Source organism: Anopheles coluzzii, chromosome 2 (genome assembly GCF_943734685.1).
Source record: "Anopheles coluzzii chromosome 2, AcolN3, whole genome shotgun sequence".
Classification (NCBI taxonomy): domain Eukaryota; kingdom Metazoa; phylum Arthropoda; class Insecta; order Diptera; family Culicidae; genus Anopheles; species Anopheles coluzzii.
In genome coordinates this window covers 72275538-72293806 of record NC_064670.1, presented here as the reverse complement: position 1 = coordinate 72293806, position 18269 = coordinate 72275538, and the positions used below count along the sequence as shown (strand labels likewise).

The 18269-nt window shown below is 41.0% G+C and overlaps 3 protein-coding genes across 6 annotated transcripts; all 3 read right to left on the bottom strand.

Moving 5' to 3' along the window:
* Positions 1-222: 222 nt before the first annotated feature.
* Positions 223-2206, bottom strand: LOC120953940 (uncharacterized). Its single transcript, XM_040374381.2, has 2 exons — positions 1406-2206; positions 223-1069 (listed from the first exon to the last, which is right to left on the bottom strand). Exons 1-2 carry the CDS (start codon positions 1442-1444, stop codon positions 284-286), a joined length of 825 nt encoding a protein of 274 aa, XP_040230315.2. The 5' UTR covers positions 1445-2206; the 3' UTR covers positions 223-283.
* Positions 2207-2687: 481 nt separating this feature from the next.
* On the bottom strand, positions 2688-12588 carry LOC120953939 (protein hu-li tai shao). 4 transcript variants are annotated; one of them, XM_040374378.2, is made up of 12 exons: positions 12455-12588; positions 10623-11203; positions 10365-10532; positions 9698-10008; positions 9390-9589; positions 9182-9305; positions 7713-7826; positions 7317-7602; positions 7113-7232; positions 6956-7027; positions 5657-5724; positions 2688-5565 (listed from the first exon to the last, which is right to left on the bottom strand). In XM_040374378.2, exons 2-12 carry the CDS (start codon positions 11200-11202, stop codon positions 5452-5454), a joined length of 2157 nt encoding a protein of 718 aa, XP_040230312.1. In that variant the 5' UTR covers position 11203; positions 12455-12588; the 3' UTR covers positions 2688-5451. The 4 variants fall into 4 exon arrangements, with proteins under 4 accessions (XP_040230312.1, XP_040230311.1, XP_040230313.1 ...); XM_040374377.2 differs by lacking the exon at positions 12455-12588 and adding an exon at positions 12171-12195; XM_040374379.2 differs by lacking the exon at positions 12455-12588 and adding an exon at positions 12171-12195 and having other exon boundaries at positions 2688-5559.
* Positions 12589-13375: 787 nt separating this feature from the next.
* Positions 13376-16597, bottom strand: LOC120950682 (ras-specific guanine nucleotide-releasing factor RalGPS1). The gene is made up of 7 exons (XM_040368935.2): positions 16026-16597; positions 15605-15932; positions 15271-15496; positions 14967-15192; positions 14653-14901; positions 14187-14564; positions 13376-14111 (listed from the first exon to the last, which is right to left on the bottom strand). The coding sequence occupies exons 1-7, from the start codon at positions 16388-16390 to the stop codon at positions 13859-13861; spliced, it is 2025 nt and encodes a 674-aa protein (XP_040224869.1). The 5' UTR covers positions 16391-16597; the 3' UTR covers positions 13376-13858.
* Positions 16598-18269: the final 1672 nt, after the last annotated feature.

Below are 18269 nucleotides of genomic sequence, written 5' to 3'. Positions count from 1 at the left end.
TTTCCTGAATAAAACGATGGAAGATATCCACCCCCTGTGTCCGTTACGTTAGCTATGGATCATCCCTTACATTAAACGCGTTCGTTACAACTTCGATAACTTCGTTTTAAAACGATAATGTCTACGTGTTTCATCTGAAATGAAGCTGGTTCGCATTTAACAGCATTTCATTCCTTTCTTTCAATTTATGATTCTAGCATTCGCACAACTTATTTGTAGCCATTTCGATTCGCAAGTGATTGTTTATTGCAACATGAAGTAAACGGCAACTAAACATTTCCTACTAGCAAACTCCCAACACACACGAGAGGGTATTTTCATTGAAGAAGGTTCCTTCTGGGCATTGTAGATGCGTTGCGACCAGCTCCGTGTTACAGCTGTAGTAGTACCGACAGTGGGCAGGATCAGCAAACAACCCCGGGCGTACGCATTCGTAAGGAACTATCGTACCGGGTGGCATGTTGGACCAGTCACGCTGCACACACTGTCCTTCGACGAACATTTGATTGGCCGGGCAGCGGTACAACCGTGGGCGCAGTAGACGATTTCCCTGTACCGTTTCCGCTGCACAGATGTAGTAGATGTTGTTATTTCCCGGCCAGGCCGCCATTTGTCCCACGAAGCTGCAGTTGAATTGTGGCGTTAGGCAGACGGTATCGTTCAGCGGTAGGGAGCAATCCCCACTTGCTGGTGAAAAGGCCGCCCCTCCACAGTCCATATTAATCGCAACTGGATTGTTGCCGTTTAGGAAGCACATGTGGTACTGCCGACAGTTGAACGGATCCGGAAACACGCCGGGCGTGTTACACTCAAAGCCACCTCCCCCGGTCGGATTGCACGACCCAATGCTGGTAGAGCATCCTCCCTCGAACTCGTTACAGTACAGGCCCTCGTCCGCGTTGCAGGCTTCGACCAGAGACGGTTCCCACACCGAGCCTATCTTAACGCAAACGGCCACCGTGTTGCAGTTGGCGCAAATTATACCGGGCGCTTGGCGGTCGGCACATGATGAAGTTTGAAATTGTGTCACCGACACTACATGGCTTCCACCGGTGGCACTAACCAAATACTAAAATTGTAAGTTGAGAATGAAGAATTATTTGAAACATTTAGTCAAGCAAATACTAAATTATGAGTTCAATTTCAGCAATAAATTAGTCGTATACTACAACAAGACAACAAATTACAACTGCAGTACATGCAGTATTCACTTGATTCACTTCTTATTAACGATGTCCACAAAAAAAACTTTTTCTGTCGGTGTTTTTTACCAGTTGCCCTTTCTTGGAAATGGTTTTGATTACCGATAGTGTTCAGTGCATATAATGTTGCCGATCTAAGATTGCATCACGACTTTGGTACAATAGACGATAGTTTGTATCCCGATCCTAGATGTTAGACGTACCACCACAAATAAAGCCAATCGCACCGGCAGAGTTAACATTTTACAATGTTGTAACCCTTTTTACACCAATACCAACTGCCCAATAGTAACCGCTACAGGGCAACAACAGCTGCAAGTGATAGGACACGTGGGCGAAAGTACTGGAACGAGTATGGAACTACAAATGAAAGTATATCGCCAATAAGTTTTTCTTTTATACTGCATCATTTCTATCTCCTCGAGTGAAACAGATAAAAAAAAACATCCTGATAAAATCATGTACTGCTCCGCCTGGAAGCAATGTTTCTGATGCAAAGGGAATTCTTTAACGGTTTGTACTTTATCACACTCGCACGATCACGCAACCAGACTAGCAAGAGGAACACCAAAAAGGTTACCATTATCAGTACATTTTGTACCTTTGTTACAATCAGTTCACGGGTTCAGCTTGGAATGGAAAAATAATGTAATGTATTGGAAGATTTTTAGGAAAGACCGTAAAATGGGGGATTTTTGCTTTCCAATTGCTCAATGTTGATTTTGTGCCTGTGCCTCAATGTCATAAACCTGTACTCCACCAGTCTATTTGCTTTTTTAGTTCTATCATTTTGAGTTTGGTGTGGTGGGTGATCGAAAGAGTTGCCATTTCTCTTCGACCATTTCCATTCCCTCCAAACAGGAACTTAGAAACGTTGTGGGTCATGTTTCCGGTCCCGGGTTCAGCATTTGTAATGGAAAAGAAAGCAAAACAAACACGCAATTGTTGGAGTTGTGTCCCAGTTAATCATTGTTTCCACACATTGTCTCAGCTTGTTAACATTTCTCGTAAAATGTGTTATTATCTTTTGCCAATTTTATTTACAAATTTTACTTACCTGCTCCTCAAAAATTAGGTTTCGGTGTGATCTATTCAGATTCTTGAGGCTTATTAGAACATAATATAATACAGTATAAATTAACAAAACAATGTGTATTGTAAATAAAAAAACCCATTATTAAGTTGAAGGAAAATCAAGCTTTATCTCTTAAATGTAGGACTTTTTATTTATCCTCTTCTGCTTTTTTTTTGTTTGCTTCACTAACGGCTAAATTTGTGCCAGCAAAGATATTGAACAAACGAAAACTAAAAACATAATTCAAATGTTTAATAAAAACCTCAAAACGAATGATCCTGGTTGCGAAATTAACACATTTGCACGCGCACGCTAGAGGGCCGTTGTTGGAAACATTCGGTTCACATGTACGCAACTGAAATGTAATTTTGATTATACTCTTTTTCTTTTTTCCTCTCCAATTGGATGCCCCCCCCCCCCCCCCACAATTACACACTCAATCGATTCAAAGCATTTCTCTTTACGATAAGCAGCCATGTATGCAGTAACGCTAGAAGTTATAATAAATATGTTCTGGCCGATGTATTTTTACGGGATGCTTTTGTTCACTCCGATCAGTTTGTAGATCGAAATACGTTTCGCTTTTTCTCGTGGCATTATCCGTGTCCCCCACACACGCACACACACAGCTGCATACAAGTTTTAATAGGAAAAAAATAAGCACAAGGAACGTGTGAACTACAAGGATATACATTTATATGCGCGCTCACTTACAAAAAAGCAGTCATTGTGGATCTCTTATTTTCATTGCACACACACACACACAAACGCTGCACAAAATACATTTCTCGATGCATAATTGGATGTACTGCGCTACCATCATCGGTGGTCTCTTTCCCCACTATGGTTTGGTCGGGCAGCTCGTCCACGAACCTTTTTAATGCCATCACCCCCCCCGAGTAATAAACAACACACACTCACACGTTCACAAAATGCGTTAGTTTCATCTATTACGGATTTAATTTCATTTGTAAATATCCTACATACTGAAGGGTTCATAAGAAAAGCACTATGGAAAGATTATACAACACCCAAGCGCTGTGTATTGTTTTTTGCTTTCCCCGGGGAAGGAAAATCAAACGTAATCGTTTTGCGTGTAAATGTTGCGGCCCTTGTGTGTATCTACACTTCATGCGACAGAGGACCCCCTTCAATTTGTAATCCTGCCACTTATTCGGGTTTTATGCTTTCATCGGATAAATTCCATATCATACATTTAAACCGACTCGAAAAGCGTTCAGGTAGGGAAAGATAGGTAGGGTTCCTTCAGTTTTAAATTAAAAAAGAAATCATTTGCGACATGTACGAAAAACTAAATAAACAAATCATTATTTGTAACATAAGAAAAATAGTCCATTTTCAAGCATAGAATAGAGCAAACGACTCCGCTCGCACGCATGCCACACAATGTCATAAATAGGTGCAAACGGTTGAAGATAAATTGCGAAAGCGCACCTGGTGCAGCAGATAGGAAATTGTAATGTTAGCAATTTAGGCAAGGATTAACACTATTCTTGCTTCAAACAACTGTCACGAAGCCTTCACATTCCGGTTTAGAGCGTCATGCGGTAACGCAACCAGCATGACGTTACTATACACACACTCGTGTGTATATTCACGCCCGAGGATAATAGCACGCAATAAGGACACTCACATTAACTCACATTAACGAAGAGAATAAAGAAAAAGGACAGTTCATCGGTAGTAAGAAGCTATTTATGCAATCAGAGTATGCAATGCAAATGCGCATCAACCACGTTCTAATTCTCCACTTTCAACAACTTGAGGGATATCCTGTTCAACTGACTTTTAGCTATAAATGTAACGTCTTGTTCGTTATGATTTTCATTTCTATCACGCCCCTTCCAAGTTTTCGTCTCATTACAAACGTTTCTTTCGTTTTCTCACGCGCGCGCACACACACACACACACACAGCTTGTTTGAAGGGTGACAATGATGCAGTATTGCGTCGCATATTGCAGCGCCGATAAAGATGCAAATTGTAGGAAGCTATTAGCGGGGTGTTTTTGATTTTATAATAAAACCTTAGTTTTCGCGAATTTTTCGTCTTTCTCGAATCCCTCCATGTTTTTTTCTCGTTATTTTTTTTCTTCTTCTTCAGTATATCAACTTCGATTTATCGTACTTCTTTGCTTTCGTCATTCATTTACGATGAATAAGCTGGCATGTTTCTTTTTTTCCGGTCATTGTTTAATATTATGAATAGCTCATTGTCCACTGTTATGTGATTTCATTGCCACTGACAATGGGAAAGAAATTCAATGGATCTGTGTTCGGACTGATTTTAGGCTAGATCAGTGACTACATTTCAGTTAATGAGTAATGTTGTAGTAGTTAAATAAAAAAGAAAAAAAAAACGTCGTACATCATTTCGGCGATTGCATGTTCGCATTAACATTTTACGGCAGGATGATAAACAGATGAGCAGAGCAGTTGACGAAAGCCATTGGTTTTCCGGTTGCATTGACATTAATATCCAATAATTGAATTATTTGATAGTATTGCCACACCGATTCAATGCCGACCCTTACTAAATAACAAAACAGTATGTGCGATTTGTCATTTTTTGTACCCTTGGTTGACTCGCGATGTTCTTATTCATTGCCCAAAAAAAAAACATAAATATGTAACTAAATCCTGCAAACTGCGTCGATACATAAATAGTATTAATATTCACTTACGTTTGCTAACTCAAAATCTGTATACTTTTAATCAGCACTTGTCCATACATTTTACACTGTCTCCTTGGCTAGAGTTTAACTGTTTTCTCTGTTTAAATCATCATTCGTTACGATCATCGAATTACTTAGCGTCAGCGGTATTTTTTTTTTTATAAATCCTAGGCTCAAGGAGAATAGGCTTCAACAAACAATACGGGAATATAAAATGTAAACAATAAACTCAAGAAAACAAAATACAATTTGTTTTCTTTTGAAAAAACTTACATACTACAAGGGTATAATAATGGGCATTTGTATCGAGTCGAGCGGGGTTCGGCTCACGTTCAGGAAATCGTGTGATGGATGCATCTGCTCCTTGTTCTAATTTGACAAGCGAGGGTACGCCCGCTGCTGTACTTCCAATTGATTAGGAAAAAGGTTTGCTGAAAAAATCTATCCTGCTGCCTGCATAGTGATGTTGGTCGAGTGTGTTTAGGACTCAACGCGTTTCTTGTCCTTTCGCTTTTTCAAGAACGACGGCGTTCGCAATCCTTTCTTCTTCTTTTTGTCCTTCTTGGGGGATCCATCGGTTGAAATATCCTGCAACTCAGAAGGAAGACACATTTTTAGAATATCGAATGCACGAATCCAATCGTTGTGATTATGACTAAGCCAATGTTTAGCTTGCCTCTCTTACCTCTTTGCTGCTGTGGGAAAATGTGCTCATGTGTGCATCGGATTGTTCGCCATTTTGTACTTGTTCGCCTGGGACAAAAATTGTTGAAAATTGTCATGATAAATTGCATTGTTTTTTTTTTTTTATTCTAACACGGCACACTTTTGAAAAAAGCTAAATTATATCAACAAAAACACAAAACATGCTTCTACTAATCGTCGCATTCAGAAATATTAATTCTCTTATTGTTGTTCTCTCCCATAGTCTCGACGATCGTTGTAAATGACTCCTGTAACTCTTTCATGTCATGCTCCATCTTACAGAACACTCTGTTAATTATTCCGACGGTGATAAAGACATCGATTGCCGTAAGCTTTTCATACTCTAAGTCAGTGTTTTCTACCATATTGTATTCCTGTACTGACCAGTTATTTTCCACGAACAGTGTACTATAATTCACGCCGGCAGCATTGTTATTACAGTCTGTTCTATAATGCCAATTTCGTAATGCACCAATTTTGTGAGAGTTCCGAAACGTCGGGTAACGAATATTTTCGCCATACGCTTCTGGTGAATCGGTAAATCTGGGCATGCGCCATATAGCGCATCCGTCTGTTAAACGCCAAATAGGCACCGCAAGTTCATACGAAAGCTGTGTTAAGGGATTGTTTCTATTCGCGCAATGGAAATGATGCACTTTTGCCATATTTGTGGCTACACGAAATCCATTGTAATTATTTGTCCTAAATGTGGGATATACGGCACCTAGATCTAAAACATCATAATATAGGATTGTTTTTTTCGAGTTCGTTGTTCAAACAATTTTTGTTTAAACATGTTTAGGAGAAAAAGAACAAAAATGTTAGTTTCATTCATTTTTAAATAAAAAAAAAACATTGAAATACATACATGTACCATACACGAAGTATAGTCACTAAAAACCGTCCACCACCACATTGACAGCAACCAATCTGGTGTGCCCGGACAATGGAAAATTACTCTTACAACATGATATTTTCTACCGTGAACATAACCACCATGCATTTCGAAAATCAACTTTAATTTCCGATGCTTGGAAGTTCAAAGTAGCAAAAGATCACTTAAATCGATTTTTTCTTTACTCACTAGTAGCGCGTTCCTTGCTAATTCATACACCTGAAACTCCAATTTCTGAAGACAAGTTTAGTAAAATATAAAATAACAGATTCTGTTCCAACCAACAAGCAAAACACAACACATAAACATTTCAAACATAAAACAGTAAAGCGATCGATCGATCGCCTACCAAAATGGTATTTGTGGTTGTTTTTTCGTACTTACCATCGCTTAGTACCACCTCTGGCTGGCTTGGTTTGGGCGCTTGCTTAGTTTCTATTCTTAGGACGTGATGTTCTACAAAACAACCAAATCGGACGTAAAAAGTGGTTACGGTCACGTTTTTCGCTCAACTTTATCTCACAAAAATAAAACAACTTACCTGCTGTTGTGTCTTCCTGCTCCGACTGGCTGGGCGGGCTGACGAGCGAGGCGCCCTTGGCAGGGCCGCTGATCTGCAATGAGCTCAGTGCTTCCGATTCGGAGAAATCAGTGTCCGTGCCTGTAAGCACGTGATGAAGGTCATTGGTTATTTGCATTACGGATGCGTGTATACAAATGTCAGGGACAGGATAATTTTACTCACCGTCACCATGTCGCTTCTTTTCGACCGTTTTTTTGTATTCGTTCAGCTCGTCGTCAGTTACGGAGTCGAATGGATTTTTCGCGTACGGTGCCTTGTAGACAGTGGCGTTGTGCTGGTAGCCACGTTGAATAATACCCTTAGAAGCGGCACCCATTAGTACTACATGATCTCCAGCGGCCGAAACATTGGCATCTTTCAGCCGGTTTGCCTCATCCCACGAAACTCCTTCCAGAATGTGGGACTGTGGTCCAGCCGATATTTTATCGGCTCGGCGATTATCTTTTATCTATGCACACGATAGTATTGCAAAAGAAAAAGAAATGGATCGAGTATTTTCATAAGCTAACTTATGTTAGGATGTATGTCAAATATCTTACTGCCGTTAGAGTCGCTTACCTGTTGCTGAATTCTTTTGAATTCCCGCGGGTTCGTGTTTGTCGGCACAAACTGATGGGCATGTTCGATTTTAACAGGTGTCGACGAGTGCGTCGGAGACGGTTCGGCGACCCACTGCACGAGTTCAATGCACGATTGATGAAACGATAAAGATGTTAGAAAGGATTGGGTTAGACCAAACTGTACGATATATTATTTGTATTTACATTTATAGCTGTAAGATGTAGTGGATGCACCATAATGCCATCATCATACAGTGCGGTGAGAAAAACTGAGTGTTGTTTTGTTTTCGAACTAGATTTTCATGTAGAAGCTACAATAAAGCGCCAACGTTTCGAACAACATTTAACAGTTCAAACACAAAAAAACAACAACTTCAGTTTTTGCACAAACCCACCGGCATTGGTTCACACAAGTGGCTAGTGGCCTTTTATTGTTAATAGATTAATGTGCTTGAAGTTAGAGTAACAAGGTTCTTTTTGTAGTGCCGCAAGTTATCCATGTTCTGACACTAGTTACTACTTTCTGTGCTTTGCTAACAACGCTTCACGCTAAATACACTGGGCGTTGAAATGTATGTTATATTTGATTTTGTTAAATTAAAATCCATTTCATTTTGTAAGACGATCAATCGGCTATTGCTTTGTTTTTGTGACAGAGATTAAAGTAAAACCTTAGCAGTTGTTTACGCTGACAACTAATTATATGCATCTAAACACATTCAATGTACGAGTATTAATCTGTGTTGTGTAACTTTTGCACAATGAATATTCTATTGTTTTCACCGTGGAATGTTAGTTACTTTCATTTGTCAGCAATAGAACCTGTATCTTCACTAAAAAAGGAATGTTTTAAGACATTGGTAATTGGTGTTTGCGATGAATAAATGTTTCGAATAACATAAATAAAACAAATTAAATAATTCTTTGGTGTGGTTTGACAAAATAACAAAATATTGCAGCTTGTCTCATACCAAATACACCAAAATATGTTAAAAATAAAACGCTAATAAAATAAAACATTCTTCGCTGACCGACAGCTTCGTTTTTTGGTTATTCATAAATTGCTAGTATAATTGAAATAAAAGCACAACTCCTGTTTTTTGTTGTTTGTTTTGCTGGAATAGCTACAATTAGTTTGTGCATTAGAATGTATAATAATATAACACACGAGCCCTTTCCAACCTTTTCCAAAAGCAAGTAAAATCAAACTACAATTGTTTGTTAGTAGCATTGAGTAAATGTGGTGTAAAGGAGAAGACAAATACGTGCGTAAGGGTTCCAAATCCAACCGACGAATTGCTAAGATCAAACAGTCAAAAGATCAATCTCATGACCGTTAGTTGTTTGGACCGAAGGCGTTATTAGACGAAGCCATTATAAAGTATTTAAAAATCGCTCATTGCTTAGTGTCAAATGCTATTAATAGCTGCATTAGTTTAGGTTTCCTTCAATGGTAACAATCTCTACCTTGGTAATCTTCTTCGGGTCTGGTGTACCAGTTTCTAGCACCTCCACCTTCTGGTACACATTAGGCGAATTCAGCCAACGAGTGCGATCTCCAACCTTACGCGGATCACCCTTACGCCAAATGCTGAAATGTGAGAAGAAAGCAAAAATAATGTTTTTTTTTTGTTCAAAGTTCATAATAGATCCTGTTACCCTTTTTTCAACATACCCTTGCTTGAACAGCTCCTCTTCTTCGATTAAATAGCCTAATGATGACACAGCTGGTGGTACCTCAATGTCGTTGCGTGGTTTTGGAACATCGCCCTTTATCAACGGATTGCGGAAGATGTAACCGGTACGGAAGCCGGCGTTATCGAGCATTCGCATAAGGGCTTCAAACTCGGAACCCCCAACACGCCACTTCGGGGTCTGAAAACGTTATGGAATTGAATAAAATTGTTAATCATACAAAATCGCCTATCGCATACGTATTCGCGCTGATTTGTAACAGAGATATTGAAAACCTAGTCTGCTCACCTTAGTAAGTTGTCCCTCCTTATTATCCGCCGTTTGAGCTGATGCTGCCTCCTGTCCCTCGCCCGATGGTTTGCGAGCAGCATCGTAGATAGCTTTACGGGTTTCCTCCGGGATCAAAATCAAGTTTTCCAAACCAACAGGCAACAATTTCAACTGAGCTTCGCAGGCATGCACCATATGGGTGACATGATAGAACGCTTCTTCAATAGTTTCTCCACAACACAACGCTCCGTGATTGGAAAGCAGCAATACCTTGGAAACTGGTCCCAGGCTGCGCAACAGTTTATCCTTCTCTTCCGGTTCGTTCAAGGCTTCGGATATAATAACAATCAAAGTCATAGAAGAAAAGAGAGTATCAAAATATACATAAAACCATTAATCGACTGTCAAAATGTCTAATCATTGAAACTCGTATGTCGCTTCATCCAGAGATAACGAAAGATACGAAAAATGCCGAACGACGCATTATTCTTTAATTATTATTTGCAAAGTTTCACTGTATTCATGAAGCGAGAATGTCGAATACAGCCTTCTCTTACGAGGTTTGGTTATGGTATGTTGGTTTGATTTGTGTATATTTTCATATAAACAAGAAAACTGTGTTCTGGTCAAAAACAGCTCAAACAAAAAATATCCGTGTAGTATTTAGCATCAGCAAGGTTCTTACCTCCGGCATACGTGTGGAAGGCTATTTCTCCCAAGAGGGCAGTGTGCTTCGTGAGCGGTTGCAATCCTTGCTTTAATGCCGATATGGCGGTTACGGCACTGTAAGCTACATATATTGCACAACGAATGTCCGGTCTGGCAGCATGTATAACGGAGTGGAGGGTGAACTCTGTGGAATGAATAGGATTCAAACATGTTGCAATAACAAAAAGGGAAAAAGCTCAAACACATTTCCCGAAATTAACAGTCTACTACTTACGATTATTGTTGATCCCGAAATTAGTAGTGCCATGTTCGACGATCTGCCCCTGCATGTTCACCTTGTTCAGCGAAGAAGCAGTAACCTCATGAAACAGCATACCGTAGGGGTTGACGAGGAACAGTTCCTGGTCGGCATTGAGGCGTGCCGTTATCTGGCACGCGATTCCTTGCGTCCAGCCAAACAGATCCATCAGCCTAAATGTGGCCGCAAGCTTGCAGCGAAGGATCTTTTCCCCCTTTTCGTAACCCATCGACTCTACGCCACGAATGTCGTTGATCGGCACTACGCAATTGGAGCTTTTGAATACGCTACCAATGCGAGCCGCCGGCATGCCCATGATGTCGGAAAGTTGTTGCAGTATGGTCGATGATCCCTCGCGCATCTGACCGTCCACGATTCGTTCCAGTTCCTCCCGGAACAGGCGCGAGTTCATGATTGATTCCACGCGCTTACGTCGTTCCATCTCTCGCATGTCCGCCTCGATGTCGGCCGGGCGCGGCTTCATGCCCTCCTCTTCGGATACCGTTTCCAGCCCTCCATTTGTATGAATTGTTGCCGTTTCGGTTTCGGTTGCCATCCTGCAATGAATTTTTTTACCCCCAATATCTATTAGCGATAACATAGCGATACCTTGAATCTTTTGCTTCTTGCGATGCTCCTCTTCTTCACTGCTCGCGAATGATTAAATATTGACATTTACGATCGCCTACTTGATTTCTGCACTTGGCTAGTTATTAGAGGTGTAGGCCCAGCCCTGGCCCAGCCCTATGGATGATGACTGTTGATTCGGTTTTGTAACCGTACTCTACTGTCTATTTCTACTCGAGATCAGATTCGATTATCTAGCCGTTTAACGCAATCTGACACGATTGCGAGAGTTCAAAAGAATCGAACACACAACAAGTGCAAACGACTAACAAACACCAACGCTGCGCCGCGCATACAGACTGTTCCATTGTATGTCGGAGCCACTCTAAACTTGGTAAATATATAGAAATGATGTCATCTCTATCAATCTATGAGCTCTTCGGGTCATTTATGCTCTCGCGCGCCCCCTGTTTATTGCTGCATTTTTTTATGTTCCATTCAATCTCGTCACCCCGCTACGGCGAACTGCACGCACACACACAGGCAGGCGCGCGTTTCCTCTCAATCTTTTTTTTCCTTCACTCGCATACACCGAAATCCACCTCATGACCGCATTCACCCTAAATGTATATGCTCCCACCATCCTCTTTTCCTTATCGATGGGGCATGTATAGCGTGTGACATATATATTATGCATACATAAATCTATACGCCCGCATGCGTACGTATGGGTGCGCAATAGAGAAAATTTGGAATCCTTAAAACAACGCACACACAAAAGCACACGCATGTCGCGTATACACGATTGCGGTGCATAGAGCTTCGTTTCACCCCATCTTGCCCTCTTCAGCACAACACCACTTGGGCGAAGTTGTGCCATTCGTGTTTCTTTTACAGCTAGTCAGCCAAACTTTTCCTCCTCATAATACCCATCATCATCATCATCATCATCATCACCTCATCTTCTTTTTGATTGACCGCAACGACTACACACACGCACACATGAAATGCCGCTCGCACATAAGCCGTTTCCAAATTCGAATGATATCGCACATACAGCGGCACGCCCATCCGCGAGAGCCCCTGACAATTTAGATTCACTTTTTGACCTGAGCCCACTGTTGGATCGGGGACCTATTTTCGGGCATATCTATTCACCAGTCAAACACTGCACATATCAATTGTATTACGCTAGCAGCACCCCAAGAAAGCAGATATATCTTTGTCTAAATATTATTCACCTGTCTGCACTGTTTCCGTTCCCAAATTTTCGTTCAATTTCGCCTCGGCGTCTTCTTTCTCTGAGCACTTGAAAAATTTTCTACCGACGAATGTTGCGGAAATAAGGTTAGCTCATGACGGTCATTTTGACAGATGATGTGTATAAAAATGGTTGCACAATTTAAGATACGATGTGCGTGGTTTAATTCGGAACAGGGTAGTCCGTAAGAATTTTCGGTTGAAAAAAATTACACATGACGATTCGAGAGAGCTTAACCACTAACTAATATAAGAAGTTATTGTGCAAAAGAGCTAAGCCGCTTGGACAATTAAGATACATTTTTTTCATTAATTAAAAACTCTTCATCTCAGGGATGATTGATTCTTACAGGTGTTTTCAGGGATAATACGGCGTAACAATTATTGTTGAACAAAAATTAAATTCGAAAATATCACTAGACCAAATATTTATGACGGTAGAACGCCTGCTCAATTCATCATCTTCTTCTATATGGCGTAACCTCTTACGTGGACATACCGGCCTATACAGGCGTTCGAGACTTAATTCATTACAACGTAGCCAGATAGTCAATCCTTGCTACGGGGGGACGGTCCATTCTAGGCTTGAACCCATGACGGGAATGTTATTGAGTCGTTCGAGTTGACGACTGTACCACGGGACCGCTCCCTGTCAAATTCATACACACGATTAATCCGCCCCCGGATAATCAACTTTCTACTGTGGTTAAAAAAAAGAACGATTGTGTTTGATTAAATTCTGAGATTTATCAAATTATTTTGTATGTACTAGGATTCTTTAAGAAAATAAAGTTTTTTTACTGGTTTTAAAACATAATTTTGAATTACAAATTGTAATTTCTGAAATATTGCGTTGAATAATCCTTCTTCCCGATACAAAGATTGTAATGAAATATAGTAAGTCCTTTTTTAAACATTTTTGAAACACCTTTATTGGTACTTGTAAGCTTGATAATGTGTTACACGATCATGCAGACAGCATACATTGTTGTTCCTGCTGTGAGTTATTTCTTGCTTTTCACCGTTCATCTACGCTAGAAACGAGGTTAAGCCTTTTCAAAATACCACAACATAAAGAGAGGCCTGTAATAACAACTATGGATATTTGATTAACACCATCGATACCACCGATATCAATACTAGGCACAAAGCAATTCATGTCCGAACTCGCCGTGGAAACTATGTGGGTAAAACAAATCGTAAGGAGCTAATCACAATGCAAAAGAAAACTAAACAAGTGCATTTTGTTCATTTTGAGGAAATCATAATGCATAATGTCAACCAGTCTTGCTAAATGTATCTGTACTGTGAACATTTTGTTGAGTACATGTGCAATATCAGGAGTAGCCTTTTGAAAGCAAACGTCGATGCAAGTTAAGCGCGCACTATTCAAAGGATATAAGATTCAGTGAGATGGACAATGGTTCCGCCGGTTTAGGTGTTGTGACTTGTTTCAGCGCCGCAAGCCATCGATTAGCGGAAGCATTCGAGCCGGATTTGAAACGATACGCATGTCCATGGTTGTAGTTTACCAGCTGGAAGAACTCGTCCTGCAGCGGAAGATCCGATTCTTCGGCCGTCCATCCTTCGAGGGGAAATATTTTGGATGGTTCCTTTTTGAAGTTGCTTCGCTCGTTGCTGGAAGATAAATCATGCATTTATTTATTTATTTTGTAAATGACACATAACGAGATATTTCGAAGTCTATTATACCCCTTGAATGTTTTTGGTGGAAAGTATATCATCGTGTTGGACCATATCAACACCCAATACCGCTGCCAGGATGCTACGGTAGGTTTGCGTCCATACTTGAGTACGGTTTTACGTTTCAAGTATCCTTCCACCAAGTTTCCACTCGTTATTGGCTCCAGCTCGACCAACTGCAGGGCCGTCGGATGTTCAGATTCCTGGTCGCTACTGTGACTACCCCCGCTTCCTGTTGCAGCGATACTGTTTGCGCGTTTCGATTCGACATAGGAATCATCGAGCAGGTGTCGCATCTTATTCAATCCATCTGCCACCTTGGCATGACGACTGCTCGATGCCGATGAGGAGCTGCTTGACTGTTCGGAAGATCTAGGATAAAAAATGCTGCGACAAACATCAGAAAAAGGAACATTAAATTAATTTTCCGCACAATATCAGGTAAACAGAACAACTGCTTATCGCCACATCATACTTTGTTCCTAAACTATAGCATTTCCTATGGCCAGGTATGAACTGTCGTGCGCTCGAAACGATAGTTTGGCTAGTGTTTGGTGCGCATGTCGTCGAGTCTGGAGAATCTTTACATTCCGCCAAAGCGATAGTAGTTTTCACGTTGCGGCCAATGCTATCACTCTGTTCTATTTTTGGTTTTAGTAATCGCACAGTACCGCCAGACGACATGGTTGATGCACCGGCGGTAGGTTCCAAGTTGAGAGATTTTCTAAAAAAGAGGTTTTTGGATAATTTTCGATTGATTGGGCTGGTAGCATCAAAAGCAATACATACTTATATTGATCCTCCTCAAATATATTCTGTAGCTCGTCTATATACCGCCGAGACTGTAGGTAACGTAGCGTCGGAGGTACCGGACTGATAAACGTATAGTTCGAACTTTGGTAGCTAGACAACACTCGCAACACGTTGTTCATTTTGGTTTCGCGTGCATAACTCTCCTCTCCCGATTTGTTGGGGTGCATCAAATCGATATAGATAATGTCCGTAAGAAATATCCCTAAGTCCGAAGAAAAACAGTACACAAAAAATAGTAACAATAATGTATCGCTGTTGCTTGTGAAACGAGATTGCTTACCTAGGTATGGTATTCCCGGAAGTTTGAATTGATTTAAACATTTCCGCAATGAGGACCAATTATCGCTTTCATCAAACAGGTGGCTCAACCTATCCAGCTGTTGCTGATCTTTTCGGGACACTAACAACCAACTTTCTTTTAACCGATGAACGCTGGCACTCTTCAGTGCAGATATAACGGCAAACAGTGAGTGAAGATTGTTGATGTCATGTAATTTCTTCGCCACCTAAAACAAAACACAGTATTAAACATAAAGCAATTCCTAATTGCTCTTTCTGCTTCAGGAAGCTGTTCCATTGAAGGCACATGTGTAATGACAGCCAGTAGTTCGTACCTTTATAAAATGACTGATGATCTCGGCCCGATCTTTCGGGCTAACGCCGTTGAGTATTTCCTGTACAGTCCAAAATGTCGTATGATTGAATCGTTTCGTGAATGCTACCACATTGGGCGCTAGGGTATGTTTGTTTTTCTTCGTCCAGCCGCAGCTGGTCAGCTCCTCTGGTTGTATTGCATTAAAAATGGGAAAATCCAAAAGTGTTATCTGAGCGGCCAGCTCAGCCGGCGACACTTGCTGGCAGCTGAATACGATTGAGCCGACGTCACTAATCGTTGTATTCGGCGGTAGACTGTATGATTTTTTGGAATAGCTATGCCAAGGCCTGTAGGATGTAATGTTACGTCAATGATATTTCATTATCTAAACACATCAACACTCTAGCAATCGTGTAAACTGATTGACTTTGCCCATTTACCTAAATGACGACGTTGCTGAACATCCATCGTTGAGACTTTCGATCGAGCCTGCGGTCGCTTTATGGCACAAGTGTTTATCATCGGGTTGGCGATCGCGATGGCGCTCCGGTTTTCGCTTACCGTCTTCGATCAATGGCGTATCGATGCTTCCGTCCAGTGCTTTCTCCGCATGCTGGTTCGGTTGCGAAACGTTTCCATCGGAGGAGGAGAGTTGCTCATATCCATCATCACCATCGCCATCGTACGATTCGTTGTGACCGCCTGTTGACGATAAGCTCCGACCAGTTTTCGTATCTCGACCTACCTTACTTTTGCACGTGTGTCTGTCGGCGAGATCACGCGGTATTTCAGAATAGCGCATCATTCGACAACGTACGCAGGCGAGATGCAATTTAGCATCGTATTTTGGTCCAACTTTAGCTAGTTATGATTTTTTCCCTGATATCTACGAGTGGCGAGCTATTAATGTGTTGTTGTTATTCGATACCTCTGACAAAATGTCACCCGTACAACATGGCGAGGGTTTTTGACGTTCCCATATTGCTGCATCTCGCTCATTTTTTCTACCCTTCCTTTACTCGCCGACAGTGCTCGTTTCAAAGTGAGCTTTTGTCTCCCCCCCGTAGCACTTTACATCGAACGCTTCGTGCATATTTTGGAGCGTGGCCACGGAGGTGAAAATGTTGAAATTTTTTTCAACTTTGTCAAAACTGCTTTCCATCTTGAACGCACAAAACCTCGCTCGAAACGCCAGAAACCGTCACAACGACTTACAAAAAGTATCGTCAGCGAGGGAAATTCGCACCAGTTTGGAATGTTGACGAGCTCACGAAGACCGGTTTTGACCGATGCAAGCACCTTGGGATAAATGAGACCTTAAGGCCTGGGTCTATGAACATCCTAAGTGCCACAAATCCACTAAACAACCACTAAACGGGTTCTAAACGACTCAAGCTTTCAATCTAAACGGAATATAGAAAGACTTCGTTTAGCAGACGGCAAACGACTCATGCATTCTAAAAATAGAAAAAAGCTGGTGGTGCCATCTGTTGGTGGGATATCTCCCAACCAGTGAAGCTTCCTCGCTTAGAGTAGGAGAGTTTTCTCATTTCCTCTGTACTGTTGTATGGTTTCGCTTTGAAGTTATGCATCGCTAGAACTAGAACGGCGATACGATTGTTTAAATACTAAACTCCAATGTAAATCACCAGCATTGAAGCAAGTGAGATTTGAATAATGGTCGATGGTATTGATACCCATGTATCTGTGACCACACGACCGGAATTTTGCTCGGAAAGTTAGAAGGCTATATAGGTCTTGATTAGATGAAACTTGTCGAAACACATTGCAAGAAAAGGACAGCAATATAATGATGAGTGGTAATAAGCCATTTATTGTGTAAACCAAGAAGCTAGAGGGGGCTTTCGTTTTTTTTCTATGGACATTCGATTTTCCAGTCGTTTAAGCTTAATCTGTGGCGCTTGGGATCTATGAGTCAAACCAGTGAAACTTCTTAGCTTCCGATTTGTTTGAATACATTTAATTTTCCAGTCGTTTAAGCTTAATCTGTGGTGCTGCACAAAAAAAATCATTTGTTCAGAATCATGTACAGCATGCTACAATTTACGTGACGTAACAGTAAATTCGTTCGGAGAAAATTCGTTTTCAAATCCAATGTCGTGAATACAGTAGAGCGTCGATTATCCGGGCAGCTCGGGACCGGACGATTGGCGGTTAATCGATTTGCACGGATAATGGTCCAAGAAATGTCAAACGCATATAAAAATTATAGAACTCACTAGTTTTATGATTAATTCGCTTTGAATCAATCGATTAATCGTTAGTAGAATATTATTTTAATTAATAACTATAGGTTTTACAACTGTTTATAAACAAAAATGAATTTCGAAAATATCACTAGACACTACAGAGCTGCACAAGAAACTGATTGCCCACTTGACTATCGCTGCAAGTTTTCGCCGTAGAACAGCGCGCTAGAACAGCTGTCACATATATGCGCACGGTTAAGCCACCCGTCGGTTAATCCGCCCCCAGATAATCGAGGTTCTACTGTAATTAATTACATGTTCCAATTGACATTTTCGAGCACCAATAATCGGGAATTCGAGCAAATTCCCTTAAACTTAGCCTTAAACTTTCCTTAAGGCCGGGCTACATTGATCGTAGTCGCAAGTATAATTTCGATTTTCACTAGCGCATCTGGCGGCGGCTGATCGAAGCAT

What these genes read in the sequence shown, in the direction of transcription:
- LOC120953940 (XM_040374381.2), bottom strand. Translation starts at nt 1,444, where the DNA reads ATGTTAACTCTGCCGGTGCGATTGGCTTTATTTGTGGTG. An exon ending in GATTGGCTTTATTTGTGGTG is followed by an intron (nt 1,070 to 1,405) that starts GTACGTCTAACA and finishes TTACAATTTTAG; the next exon opens with TATTTGGTTAGTGCCACCGG.
- LOC120953939 (XM_040374377.2), bottom strand. An exon ending in ACCCGAAGAAGATTACCAAG is followed by an intron (nt 7,827 to 9,181) that starts GTAGAGATTGTT and finishes GAACTCGTGCAG; the next exon opens with TGGGTCGCCGAACCGTCTCC. An exon ending in GCAGGAAGACACAACAGCAG is followed by an intron (nt 7,028 to 7,112) that starts GTAAGTTGTTTT and finishes GTTGTTTTGTAG; the next exon opens with AACATCACGTCCTAAGAATA.
- LOC120950682 (XM_040368935.2), bottom strand. Translation starts at nt 16,390, where the DNA reads ATGATGCGCTATTCTGAAATACCGCGTGATCTCGCCGACAGACACACG. An exon ending in TCATCAGTCATTTTATAAAG is followed by an intron (nt 15,497 to 15,604) that starts GTACGAACTACT and finishes GTTTTGTTTTAG; the next exon opens with GTGGCGAAGAAATTACATGA. An exon ending in CCACCAAAAACATTCAAGGG is followed by an intron (nt 14,112 to 14,186) that starts GTATAATAGACT and finishes TTTATCTTCCAG; the next exon opens with CAACGAGCGAAGCAACTTCA.